Source organism: Triturus cristatus, chromosome 2_2, assembly GCF_964204655.1.
Source record: "Triturus cristatus chromosome 2_2, aTriCri1.1, whole genome shotgun sequence".
Taxonomy (NCBI): domain Eukaryota; kingdom Metazoa; phylum Chordata; class Amphibia; order Caudata; family Salamandridae; genus Triturus; species Triturus cristatus.
The window spans coordinates 808,378,064-808,392,964 of record NC_140582.1 but is presented as its reverse complement, the minus strand read 5'-3'; the positions used below and the strand labels follow the sequence as shown (position 1 = coordinate 808,392,964).

Below are 14,901 nucleotides of genomic sequence, written 5' to 3'. Positions count from 1 at the left end.
CTCCATTTGGGGCTCTATCATCAAAAACAGCATTTCTGCCACTGCAGAACGAGGGAGGCAAAAAAGAGAGGTGGCCTTAATAGGCATCCACCGATTTTCACTGGATGCCTAGTTAGTTATTGCCCACCTTTAAATGAGCCTATTAGTTGTGCATAGGGAATGCAATAAATACATATTTGTTCATATGCAGCATTATTGCCCTAGTCCCTCCATTACACAAGTTGAGCTCGCGTGTGGCTCTGCACAGGATAGAATAACCCCCTGCAAGAAAAAACCCACCAGAGCAATTGCATGCAGCATTACATTATAGTTTGCAAGCTAACCCAGTAAAATGCATACACATTGTTAATATCTAAGGAGGCATCTTTGGTCAATCACAGTGACGTAACAGGAAATAAGAAAGATCTCCCCAGATACATTCTTTAGAGTCTACTCTTAGTTGTAGTGGATTCCTCCTTCTTTTTAAAACAAGTAACTGTGAAGTTACCTGGACCCCAAATCAATGCCAATATCTGGGAAGTGATGCTACTGAAAGCTATGATAGTGTTCTCTTCAGTCATTTTCCTCTTCATATGGATGCTCATTGAGTTCAAGAACCTTGATGGGAGAAGAAACTCGCAACTAAGGACCAATTTAATTGGCTTGTTTATATCTATTGCTTTTCACCAAATACCCTCTTGCTGGAAAAAACTCTACGGAGATCTCTTAAAATATAAAGTGGAATGATAACTTTTGAAACACAATGAAGACACACATCCCCACAGGAATCCATACTCCCCACTGAAACAATTCCAATTTTTTTAAATACTCAGATGTATGATTTTTTCTTTTTAAAATTGTTTCTGAAGATGCTTCAATTTATAGACTTTAATGTAGTAGGGCACTGTGCACAGTATTTTACAGCTACTCTAAATAGTACTTGACAGTAGGCATCAATTCAGCAGTTCAAAAATTGTGAGTACAACTGTTTGCCATAAGGCCACAAGGTTATTATTATTTATAAAATCAAAGAGTATTTGTCATGAGTAACAGCAAACACTGTTTGCACTTACATGATGTGTCTAGCCCTATGATGCTAGTTTCAAGTGGCCCAGTGTTTAGAAAGCAACATTGCAAATTTGTACAAAAATATTCCCCCCTAACCACTTCCCAATAATCCAATTTAGTAAAATCAATCTGAGAGGCATAGCAGTCAGCATTGGACACAGAGGAGAGTGTGTATCCAGTATCTCGAAAAGCAAGTCATGTGGTGTCCTTATGTTTCACTTTTGTCTGTATGACTTAAAAAGGAAAAAAATTCAAAGGTCAATTTTGAAATCTCAGAGATTTTTGTTACCTTTATGATTATTTAGACTGAATGTTGTGGAATAGTTCCTTTAAAACTCTTATGTGGATGTTTGAACCATAGGCAAGCCTTTCATTCTTCTAGGGAATATAAACTGTTTAGAAATGCCTGAAAAAATATTTGGACAAAGTTTCAAAATGAATGTAGACATTTGTGAAGTCCCGTTTAATGATACTTGTAAGCGGCTCAGGGATTTTGCTGATATAAATTCAAACTCTGGGAGAATTACATAAATAAGTTCTATTTTCAATGGCATTTTGACACTGGACTTCGAGGTCACAGGGCAGGAGAGGGAGTTAGGCTCATCCAGGCCTTTTAAATCTAAAAGTAGCGTGATCCACATTAATAGATGCTTATATGGATGAATATAATATTTTCAAATACTTTATGCAGTTTTATAATCTGTCTTTCTGTTTTTTTTCTAGGTTATATATCCTGGTCTCTTTACCATGCCCTTACACCTATGATCTGGTATTATCCATTACAAACCCTTGGAATCAGTGGATACGAAGTTTTTGCTGTAGCTTACCTTTCTCCGGTGCTTTTAATAATTGATCCTTTATGGAAATTAGTTAATAACTCATGGATGCTAGCTTTCCTAAGGCTTATTGCTATTGGTGAGTTTATTTACTGAATTTATATATGAAAATACAGCCTTAAATGAATTGCATTAGTGACATGTATTCTGGTAATAACCGGTGACACTAGACTTACCTAAAGCAGAAATGTTTAGGGCATCCTCGCATCTTTAGTTACTCTTGAACACTGGGAGTTGCTCTAATTAAAATACTCATATTTGTGAGATGAGACAGAAATTGAAAATCAGATGCTGTCTGAATTGCTATAAATCATTGCTGTCTTGCTTGGATTGCTATAACACTTGGCTGCCTTAGAGAAGATAGCAACAATTCCTTGGTTATCCAGACAGAGCATTTCCATGTTTATTTTTGTTGTTTAGTTTGGTTGTCTCATTTTTAAAAATGTTAAGGTCTTCCAACTTAAATAAAAATGTAAGTGGGTGTTATTTCAATCATGACCCTTTTAGCAGTGTTTTAAATAAAATGTAGGAATATTTCCAAATGTGTATACCCATGAAAGGCAGTTTTTTAAAGTTTCTTTAGCCTTCATGTATCCTGTCTTCACATCAAGATTATATTTTAACATTTCTACTAGATTTAATAAGTGCTGTGCAATGATTGTAAATGAACATGTCACTCCAGCCAATATTGCAATTGTTTATTTTATAATTTCATTATCTATTATAAAGTGAGTTAATTCCATGAATTTAATTTTTGATCTATTCAAGCAATGACTTGCGTAGAGAACATTAGAAGACTAATTGAAGCGAGTAATCTCTTTCAGGCCCCATTCGATAAATGCAGAAGTTGATAAATAACATCATAGACTAGGTAGTGCAGTTCATCAAATCAGCATGCTACCTCCAGGGGTTGAAGGAGGGGCCTTTCCCTTTCCAAATGGGTTACGAGCTCCTTTGATGAGTCGGTAGCCTATCAATGATTTGTGATAGAAATTGCCAATCGCAAACCATCACTACATAGCATTCTGAATTGTTGCTGGGAAAGGACTCCCCCCAAACACTCCCTTTCCAAATTGTAATTTGTTGTGCATTTCTAAACCCATTTTGTAAATTGGTAGGCACTTACTGAATCTCAAAATGGGTTTAGTTCTTGTAAAAAACACGATTGGAAAGTCCCAAACTGTGTGATTTGTGATCACTAAATGGCTTTGCACATCTGGCACATCCTTCTGTGATCCTGATTTGGGGTTGCAGCGACATTTACAATTCACTGGATCATTGGAATTGACGTTCACAATTCACTTGATCATTGGATTACCATTTTACCTCAATCTCAGGACCAAAATCCATGGGAAAGCTTTAGGGGTAGTTAATGCACCAAGCCTGAAATGTAAATTGTCAATAATGCCTTTTTATTACATACAACCTGTCCTTACACAGACGACACGAAGATCATACCATAAATTGATCTGTAATACATTCTTCTAAATCAACTAAATTAAAAACATGCATTCTACCCCTTTTTCACACTTGTAAAAGGCTTTGCTGTTAAATAGCTAATTTATGTTCCTAAAATTGCATACAAAAATCTAATAATGTTGATTTGAAGGTAGTGTGAGACATATCATTTTTACAAAGTGAAGAATTTGTTTCCATGGACCACCTCCTAGGAGAAATATGAAGCTTTTAAATGAAATATATATCTCACAATGCATTTCATAAACAACCATTGAATCAGAACATGCTTTAGGTTCTCTATAGCATTATCGGCATTTGTCTATATATTACATATTGTGATATTGGCACCCTCTAAGAATTAGAAAAAAGAATGTGCTCCGTAATAACTTGAGAAGATGGTTCCCACTAAGTGGACTCAGCAGATCAGTGAAATAATTTTCAAAAGAATTGTAGGTTTTGTTCTTGATACACTTACAAGAGATTTTCACATATTAGATCCATCACATAAAGCAGTTCTAAAAATGTGAGTATGTACTCCTTGTAGGAATGTATGACGTTACATCGCATACATTCTCAACGCATGGCTTTACAACTTGGTCATTGCAACGACCGCGTTGTTACCACGTGTGTCATTACATCGCAAGTCGTTTCAACGACTTGCTGTAGGGGGTGCGCTGGACTTAGGAATAGTATTAATTACTATTCCTACTCCAGTTTGCGCAACAGCAGGGAAGGTGTTGGATTTAAAATCCAACACATTCCCTGGTGTTGCACGCCCCCTACAGCAAGTCGTTGATACAACTTGCGATGTAATGGCATGCGTGGTAGCAACGCTGTCTTTGTAATGACCGTGTTGTAAAGCAATTGCGTTGTGGAAACAGCGTTGTAAACGCTATTTCCCCCTTGTAGCGGATGCTTTAAATTTGAGTGGATTTCCAAATGAATGGACACTCACAAAAATCCGCTGGAGTAAACTTGTAAATCTATCCAAATCATTGGTTTACCATGAATACCCTTTTATATTTTCTTCTAAGCATAGTCAAGAAAACGGATAATTCTCATTATTGCATATTTAAATATTTTCACCTCAAAACTATTTATTTTCTTCACCAAGATTTTGTTTGCCTTTTTAGAAGTGCCTTTCTCCCCCCCCCCCCCCCCCCCACATGTATGTTTGGACCGTGCATTCCACTAACTTCAGTATAGTCGATTTAAGTGTGTCCCCATGTTGGATTGGAATGGAATGAAGTGGGTTGGTGGATACCCTCAAAATATTAACTTTGTGGATGTTACACGCATTTCGAACTGCCATCAATGAGAACTCCCCCTTTTTCCCACCTGAAATCCTAAATACCAGTTGTAGCTAATCTGTCATATTATCCGATTTTCCCTGTTCTGAAAATCAATCTACGATTATAAATCTCAGCAAATCGCGATTCTGTAAATCGGAATCTTAAAAATACAGGTAGCAGGTGTCTTTATGTACCCCTAACTTGCATTTAATCATGCAATAAAAGCTATAAATCCATTCCATAGTTTCTTACAGATAGCAATAATACATCCAGATAAAATATCAAATTTTGTTTTCTCTTTAAACATATTTGGTACAACTCATTGAGTTGAAGTTGTTTCATTACAAGGAGACTGCAGCCTACCCGAAAAACTAAAAGCCAGTATCTTGAATTGATGTCGCTTGTAAGCTATTTGCAAACATAATGTTCCCTAGAATATGGTTCAGGATTTTTAGGCTACTTGGGTTCATCATGAAAAATGTTCACCGTAAAAACACAATAGTAAGTTACACAGTGTATTCCCAACTATCCATAATTATTGGACTATAAACTCCAATAAAATGAGGTCTGAGGCAGGGGTTTAATGTTAGTCCAGTCATTACTTGTTCTTAACTTCCTTCCATGGATGCACATTAGTCCACCTGAGATCAGGTAAAACAAGAGTCCCTATTGTGCTGTGGTTTCCGAAACATTGTTGGAAAATGCCTATGGAATTAAAAACATTTTGGGAGCCATTGGGGTTTTGGATGGACGCTCGCCATTTCTCCAATATGGCGCAGTCCAACACCTCCACTTCCCTGGCAAAAACAAATCAAGCATGTTTCAGTTTACCCTGAGGGGAAATTCCCCAGCCTGCAAAGCTAAAAAGAAACCAGGAAATGTATGTCTGAAGTCAAGCAGGAAGTGTCAGCAAGTAAAGCTTATAATAGGCAGAATCAACTAATGATTCTTTCAGGTAAGTGAGAATGGTTTTCCTCAAGAATTTAACTCTGCGCAGGAGCAAACAAGGCATACTCAGTCTCAAAACAGTGAACATGGGCATCTGATTCTAACTAGCTTAGCAATGTACAATTACTCATACAATTCTTGGTAAGATTGAACATGCCCCTTGGTTCCCAGGGAGAGAAGGCCAATCAGGATTGAACATGTCACAATAGCACCATGCCACATTGGGCGGGTTCAGCTGCACGTCCATCAAGAGATATCATGTAGCAGGATGGTACATCCCGGTCAACTCTTCCTCAGCACAGGGGCAGGGATACATTATTAAGCTTACAGTGAAACACACAAATAAACAACTCTCAAGGAAACCAAAACATTTTGCAACAATTTAATTAGAGTGAACTACTGCAGCTTGCCTCCTGAAATGAAAGAAAGAACACAGAAGCCCAAAATTAATTTTCATATCAACATGGGTCATTTAAACTGAGACCTACATCTACTATGGGCAACTTAACATGAAAATCACACTTTACATATATATGTGCATATATTGTGCAGGTAAGTAGATATGTTATGTAAACGAAAATAGTTATAAAGCATCACCAGTATTATGGTCACTGAGATTATGCTAGTGTGGGAAAGTTTGAGGAATCTTGATGTTTTTCAGTGCCCTTCAATTAGTTTTCTTCAGATGGTGCAAAGGTCTACCTACATAAGATTATTTGTTTTAGGATTGTTGGAGGAACTCTTTTAGAGGATTCAATGAACTATATGTTTTCATTTATCTTCTAATAATAGACACCGTAATGATACCTTCTAGAGCACAGACTATGTTAACACAGATAGATCTCTAGTAATCGTCAGGAAATGTATATCTGTTGTAGTAAGCACAAATGGCCCAATTTGATTATTTACGCTTGTTACTGTTGCTTAAAGGTTTGGGCCAAACCTGCCATCGAAAGTTCTTGGTTATGGAATTGTGAAGCGCTCTGATACCTTAATAGGATCATGTCCGCGCTATATAAAACACGGAATATAATAAAATATACAGAGCACACATTTTATGAGTCTATGATATGAGACTGTATGCTTAATGCCTTCAGTATGATCCCTGCCAATACTGTGCATCATTACAAAACGAGTCTTTAGGGTCTGTTAAAGAGATGATGTAAAAGCCTCAGGATTACTAAATAACTCCAGTAAGCTTAGTCTGTGCCTCATCATTTTTATACAGGCCATACATGGGATCTTCATTGCATTATTAAGCATGGGGAAATCTAAAAGTAACATGCGTTTAAAACAGTATCTCTTTTTTACAAAAACTGAACAGTCAAAGAAGGAGTGGTCGCATTCTGATATGGACAGAGACATAGCCTAATCCTAACTCAGTGTGACATATGTGTGTAAAGGTGCATTATGGGACTGCCAAGAGTCACCTCAAAAAAAACATTTTCTATCTTTTAGATTGGGGGATAGCCTCGAATTCCCCAAAACCCTGCACCATAGGTAGGCTTTTATATTTGTACACTTCCACTAAATCTTTGAGGGCTTCGTGGGTAGTTTTGAGGCGAACTGTGCAAGTGCCTCTACGCTTTTCTCGAGTTTGGTTGTCTTAACATTCTCACCCCTAAATAGGTGAAAGTTGCAACTGCCTGGATTTTAGAGTAATTTTACTATATGAGCTATTCCTATTCTTCTTTACATGGGTTTTTGATTGATTGACTGACAGCTCTAAGTCCTTCATAAAAATAATTAATTGGTTTAGCAATTGTTGCAATCCACTGGGAGTCCTGGCAATAATCACTGTGTCGTCTGCGTACAATAACGCAGGAATAGGGTGGGAGCCGTCATAGGGGAAATCCACACTGTGCTTAACTAGGTACCCCTCCAAAGCATTTATAAAGAGCATAAACAAAGAAGGTGCTAGTACACAGCCCTGATGAACTCCCCTGTCTTTATTAAACGGTCTTGTTGTCTCCCCATTTGATCCTTATCTCTCACTTGCAATTAATTCATTGTGAAGAAGTCCAAGGAAACACACAACATTGTGTTCCACACCCATCCCAAAGTTTCTGGTAGCTGACAAAATAAAAGGCCTCACTAAGGTCCATGAAGGCCAAATAAATTCTCCCCTCCTCAGGTATTACATATTTATTAATGATGAGGTAAAGATTTAGGCATTGTTCCACAATGCCCAAACCAGAGCACAAACAAAACTACAGGTCTGCAAGAATGGTATTTTCTTGTGCCATGCTTCATGCTTCTCTGCCCTTGACTTTTGCAGGTAAATTAATGGAGATATGGGACGGTAGCACTTTGTGTCGCCTTTACTTCCCGTTTTAAAGATGAGGCCTATCGTTTCATACGACCATGATTTTCGAGCACCGATCTCACTGTATGCGTTTCAGACACTAGTCAATAGCAAGGTCCACAGAGTTATATTTTCCTTGAATAAGTTTGCAGGGACTCTGTCATGTCCTGGGGCTTTTTTTATCCAGCACTTATGTAGTGCAGTCACCACTTGATGCAACTCAACACCAAGCCACCATCTAATTACATATCTTTGATATCTCTAGCCAAAGACTGTGAGTCTGTGCTTATAGGGACACTACAAACCTGAGTTAAATGATCTAACCACATGTCAGAATCAATTACCACATCCAAACCAGATTCTGGGCGCTCACTGAAGTATGGGCAGGTCACCACCTGTTTCCTAGTGACTAAGGCCTTTTATGAGCTGTCTGGCAATCCAATCATGGACTTGTTCTTTGTTTCTGGGCATCACTTTAAGGGCTTTTATAAGATCATTGCAGCCGTGGCCCGTGCAGGTAACAGCAGTGGGCCCGGTGGGGGGTATTTCGACAGACGATGACGAGAGATATTTAAATAAAATAATTAATTTCCCTTGTCATCGTCTGTCGAAATCCACACACCGGGCCCCACCGCTCTTACCTGCATGTGCCGTGGCTGGATCATTGTGACATTTAGAGCAGTTGGAATCGAACCATCTATGCACTCTTGCCATACTACTTTGTATGGAGGCAGACTGCAGCTCCTTAGCAGATTCACATGCTTTGATGTAGGACCTAACCATATTTACAGCCAGAGCATTCTCAACTAAACAAGTAAGAACTCCAGTGTTATTTCATGTGATAGTATTGTGGTGTTACCTAGGTTGTTCACATGATCCCATATCTATATAGCCCCCTTATTCTTTGTCACAACTACAAGAGAGTATTATGTTGCATCTCTGTGGTAGCTAGACCAGTTCTATAAGAGATGGATACCAAGTTATGATTGCTAAATATATTTCCTGTGACCGTGTATTCAGATACAATTAAATAGATTGCTTGAGAAAAGTTTTAAGTCAATTAAACTATTATGATCACCTCCTTTCTACATATGTAGGTGTCAAACCAGTGCCCCTGTAACTGAGTCAAGGACAAAATCTAGGTGATATTTGAGTAGTAGTTGGATAAGTGCCTCCCCATATAGAGTGTGAGCAAAATGCGTAATATTGCCCAAGTTTTCACAAATTCGGGTATTGATGTCTCCCATCCATAATTGAGATCTCTCAATTTCCCCATGGGGTGCATTAGAAATATCCAAATTGTTAACATTAAAATTACTATTATAAAACTAATGATTAGGGGGCGTGAACAAGATGGCGGCCACATCGTACGCGTTTTAATCAGCTCCATGTGAGGCCCGTCATTTTTTCTGGAATCCAGTGGCATTTGCCTTTCGCTGGCACAATCCCATGCTGCTCAGCCCGCAGCGGTCTCCTGTGGGGTTGGGCGAGGCTGCTGTCTGTCGGGACAGGCCACGGCCCCCATTGATATTGACCGCGGGTGACCTGGAAGGCTTTCCCCTGCAAGGGGTGATGGCCCAGAAGCGGGCTGTTCCAGAAGAAGACGGAATGACGCCCCCCACCCCCACTTCCCCCCCCGGGTGACCGCGGACCACAGCACTTTGGCAATCGCCGGGGCACTCGAGGGAAAGAAGAGCCCCTGAAGGAGGCCTAAGATGAAATGAGTGCCAGGGACCTGAACTTCGAAGAATGGCGATGCCCAGGGAAGACCGCGGTGTGACAGCAGGGGTCTGGGGGGGGGGGGGTCCGAGAGGCAGCTCTGCTTAGCGGTGCACGGAGACTACCTCCTGTGACACCCCCCTGGAGTGGATGCGGCTACTGGAATTGACGGTGTAGACACCCGGGAAGGGGCTGCACTGCAGGGGACAGGCGGGGGGGCTTGGCCTGGGCTCTCTGCGCACCTCCGGGCCACCTGTAACTGCAGGGGAGGCTGGCTCACCCCTCGTGGAGGGGGTAACATTAGAGGAGCTGTGCTGGCGTTCGGGAGCAGCCCCTGAGAGGACCAGAGAGGGCTGAACTGTTGCGGGTGAGGGGCGCCTTCCCGCACTATTACACTAGTACACACCCGATGACAATGGAGGGTGCACCACTGCATAAACAAGGCCTCTAGGAGTGTTGTACACCACAAGGCGAACCCCTGGAGCGGCAGTGAGTCAGTGGGATTGAACTACTGACATGTCGCTCCCTGCTGGAATGAACACTGGTGCAGTGGCCCTCTCAAATACATAGGGCCCAGAACTTTAAGATAACACTACAGCGGCAAACCCTGTCGGCGGTTAACACCTCCTTGCTAAGTTGAGGCCAGTTGAGAGGATAGCGAAAGCACTAACATCCGCAAACAGTTGGTGACTGGTACCTACCACTCCCTCTTTGGTCTGGCTGTCCAACTTCGTACTTACTCTGTGCTCAATGGGTGTAGATTCCCTGCCCAACTCCTGGAGTAAGTAAGTAATTTTTATTGTATAAGTTAATTAAAACCTTTACAAAATCACTTGACGGTGAAAGATCATCAATACTCCTGGAGGGGCCCGACAAAGGGGCAATAAGTCTGAGGCACTGTTGAGACTGCGCGGCGAGGTCTGCTGCATGTTGCTGCGACATAGAAAGTCCTTGGCCGTGTCGAAAGGGGTGCGCGCCTCTCACTGAGTACCCTGTACTGGCCAGTATACACCGGATCATACACCCCTGATGGGGAAGGCACAATTTAAATCAGCAGGTGGTACCCCCCGACATGCAGAGACCTATAGAGATGCGGTGGCTCAAGTAGGATACCCTGTAAGTCTCCAACTGGACAAGATCCTAGCGGCCATTGAGGACACGAGAAACACCGTCCAACAAGATATTGGCACACTCTCGATGGGCTTAGGCCCCCTTCGTACAGAACACCACAAGCTGGCGGACCAAGTCAAATAAGCAGAGGCCTCCATTTATGACCTTAAACCCGAATGCACCACACTCAGTAGCCAAATGACTCAACTGCAAAGCAGAGTACAGGTTCTTCAATGGAGAACGGAAGATGCTGAAGGCTGCAATAGGTGGAACAACATCAGGATGGTGTGCCTACCAGATAAAATCGAAAATAATGACATGGTAGGCTACCTGGAGACATGGCTGCGCACAGATGTGGCCAATGGCCTACTTACCCCCTTTTTTGACCTGGAACGAGTGCACCGCGTGCTGGCAAGGCCTCCGGCCCCGGGCTGATCCCCAAAACCGGTTGTGGCCTGGTTATTGCATTACCGGGACAGCGATATCATTTTGCGAAGGCGTGCTCAGACAGCCCCTTCGCAATCAAAAATGGAAAGATATCCATATTCCCGGACTTCACGGCAGTGGTGCAAGCCAGCAGGGCTTCATTCCTAGAGGTCAAGAGGGTTCTCCATGACAGTGATTTCCAGTACTCCCTGCTATTTCCGTTGAATTGCCCTTGAAGGTACCACTCACTTCTGTGAGGACCCAGAGACTGCTTGGAATTGGCTAGAAGCCTACAGAGCGGGGAAAACTCTCCCTTCCATGCACATAATACCATCGGTGTCTAGGAAGAGGGTGCAAAAGCACCCACAACACGCTCTGAGAGATGGCCCTAGGGGAGGCCCGTCAGCCTCACAAACTGAACTCGAATGGGTGGCTGCCTTGCAGGCAGTAGCTTCCATTGTGCAGGAATGCAGAAGGCCATCGGAGATAGACACTGCCTCTGAACACAAGTCGATGTACTTGGATTCTGTGTCCTTGCAGGGAGACGACGCTGGCCTCCTCATTATCACACCACAAACAGCGGATGACCAAGGGGTTGACCTAGTTGGGTGGAGGGAGGGGGGGCGAGATATGCTGGTTCTGTGCATGCTGAATGGCACCCTGTGAGCCCACTGCTCACGGGTTACTTTTTACAGGTTTAGATGTTCACTGGACAGATCATTGCACTGATTAATATGTGTTGGGCCTGATTCGCACGGTACTGGCCAGTTCCTCTTGACCCACACCTCAGAAAACAGCTCTTACAGGCTGTCTGAGGGATATATTCACTTGGGAGTTGGTTGAGATGTTAAGTTTGGATGGATGGCCGTTGTCGTTCTGCCCTTGGGTAAGGGAGTTCAAAGTTAAAGGCTGTTTATGCCCATATTCTTTTTCTATATTTTTCAATGTTTTATTTTTCTATTTTTTCTTGTTTACTGCGGGGGCTGCATGCTGCATCATGGAGGGGTTTGGTTGGTAAGTCCTTGGGGGGCACCGACTACAATGCTTTGTTGTTACTGGATATGACTGAACACCGACAAGCCCTTACATTTATGTCCTGGAACATCAGGGGAAGGGGCTCTGCTATCAAGACACATGATGTGCAGAGATACCTCTGTCGACATGGAGCACAGATTGCTATGCTTCAAGAGACACACCTGGAGAGAGCTGAGATAAATAGAATGAAGCGTAGGTGGAGGGGCCAACTCTATGCCACTTCCTACTCAGCTTATGCTAGACGGGTCCTGATATGGGTTGGAGGGGAGTGCCTTTCAAACATACCCGTTCAGTTGTGGGTAAAATAAATTGTACTGGACTGTCTGTATGCTCCGAATCAAGATCAGGTCGCCTTTTTAAACTCACTTTCTACACTCATGGTTACTCTCCCAGTTGATAATTTGTTGATTGGGTGTGACTCTAATTGTGTTGGAGGTGCTGTTAGACTGCTCCACGCCCCCACTGTTGGGAACAGGGGTAGGTAAACTAGCAGGCAGGCTGACAGAGTGACTTGATCACTGGGAAATGGTAGATGTCTGGAGGTCACAACATGTAGTGGAATGAGTGTTCTCCTATTTCTTTTAGAAGTCATGCTGAAGATGGTCCTGGGACAGAGCTGGGTCAAATGGGTAAGGCTATCGTACACTACCCCGTTGGCCTAGGTCAAAAAAGGCAGTATGCTTTCCCCACAATATGCAATTTGCAGAGGTATCCCCGCTATTGTTTGCTTTGGCTATGGAGCCCCTGACAGAGCTGTTTCAACGAGATTGCAGAGGCACTGGCATAACAGTAGACGGGCGTGAACAAATAATCTCCCTATATGCAGATGACATCCTTTTATGCTTACGAGACGGAGCTAGGGCCATTATGCGAGCATTGGTATGTTTGGGAAGTTTTGAGGCAGTGTCGGGTCTGCGTGTCAATAAATCCAAGACACATGTAATTCCCATTCTTCCGGGAGGGGCACAGCCATCGGGCTTCCCCTCAGATTTGATGTTGTCAACCACCTCCTTTTGATCCCTGGGTATACAGATCTTCCACCAGTTGGAGGACCTTCGGGAAGCTGTTTTGGGGAAGGCCCTTGGCTCCCTGAATGCCTGAGTTGTCTTTTGGTGATCCCTCCAACTACCTTTAATGGCTAGAATTGCACTCACTAAAATGGTTATGCGCCAAGGCTACTTTATTTTTTCTCACACCTACCGGGAGTACCGTCCGCATGGTTCAAACATCTAGACACCCTGGTGCAGGACCTGTTCTGGGATGGCGGCCGTAAAAGAGTATCTCTGACCATTCTCCGGCATCCCCTGGAGGAGGGAGGATTGGGAGTTCCGGACTTCGAACTATATTATCTGGCCTCCCAACTCCAGTGGCTTGCGAGATGGATTGGTGGGGCCGCTAGTGGGGGCTGGGAGTGATTGGGCTCACGACAAGAGCAGAGACCTTAGTAGCTGGGCTACTTGCTTAACAGATGGCTCTACAAAACCCAGGGGTGCTACTCTCTGGAGCACCTAAATATTGACACAGATGTATCTCAAAAACAACAGGAACACAGCTATATGCACCTGCACTGCCATTGGATGGCCTCCCAAACGATGAACCTACTTCACACATTACTGCTGGACAGGTGATGACTTGGAGGGACGCAGGACTTATTACAGTGGTCGACTGCTACCACCAAGGTGCCTTGTTACCACTGGATGACCTGACGGAGCAATATGGCTTGCTGCCGGGACAGTTCCACACATATGAAGCGCTGACATGGACATTCAGAGACCTGTGGGTGAAGGACCGGAAGAGCCTGGAACACACAAGATCCTGCAGTTACTGGTCACACTGGGGCTGACTAGACACCTAGTAGCATGGTTATATAAATCTCTTGGGACAATGGTACGCAGCCCCCTGCTGTCCCTACGGGGCAAATGGGAGAAGAACCTGGAAAGGAAGCTGTCAGACGCGAATGGTGGAGAATCTTAGCCTCCACGCGGAACATCTCCAGTAACACAAGATTAACATATGTACAATTCAACTATACACATATGACGCATACAACACCGCATAGGCTCCAGGTGGTGTATGGGTGCGGACACCGCTCATGCCCCAGTTGTGGTCACCTAGACGCTGACTTCATACATATGGTGTGTCACTGTCCTGCTTTGAGGTCCTACTGGGAAGACATAGTCGAAGCCCTAAAGATGACCCTCGGTTGATCTCCTTTCTGCACCCTGGAGGCATGTGTTATGGGGTTGTTCCCGAGACTGCCCTCGCGCAATGTCGGCACAAGGTTCATAGACCTGGGCCTGGTGCTGGCTAAGAGACGAATAGCCATGACTTGGAAGTCAGCCAGACGTCCAGGCGTGCAGACCTGGGGGGAGGATGTCACAAGATGGGCAAAAGCCGAGGAAAGGGCACTGACTAGAGAGGGGCACGGATTTGCACCATTTCAGACTATGGACAGAACTATTGATAACATGGGACCACCCGGGAATTGGTCGGAGGGAGGAGTGAACAGAAAGCGGGGATCGGTTGGGGGACGAGCAGACTGCCATACCAAGAGGCCAGAAGGGGGGAGACTTTGGAGTAATCGGTCAATCTCAACTTCCTGAGTAGAGACCCCACCCACATGATCTAGGCAGGGAGTGGAGAGGCTTAGTGACCTCCGTGCACCACGTACCACGCGGTGGATATTAGCTGAATAGTACTGTTTATCCTCGAAGATGTCGGAGGG

The 14,901-nt window shown here is 43.4% G+C and overlaps 1 protein-coding gene across 1 annotated transcript in view; it reads left to right on the top strand.

Annotated features, from left to right (window-relative positions):
- CWH43 (cell wall biogenesis 43 C-terminal homolog) overlaps nt 1–14,901 on the top strand; it is a 546,701-nt gene that overhangs the window by 127,176 nt on the left and 404,624 nt on the right. Inside the window, exon 2 of the mRNA XM_085642112.1 lies at nt 1,771–1,962. Coding sequence (XP_085498238.1) covers nt 1,771–1,962 — 192 coding nt within the window. The remainder of the gene's footprint in view (nt 1–1,770; nt 1,963–14,901) is intronic.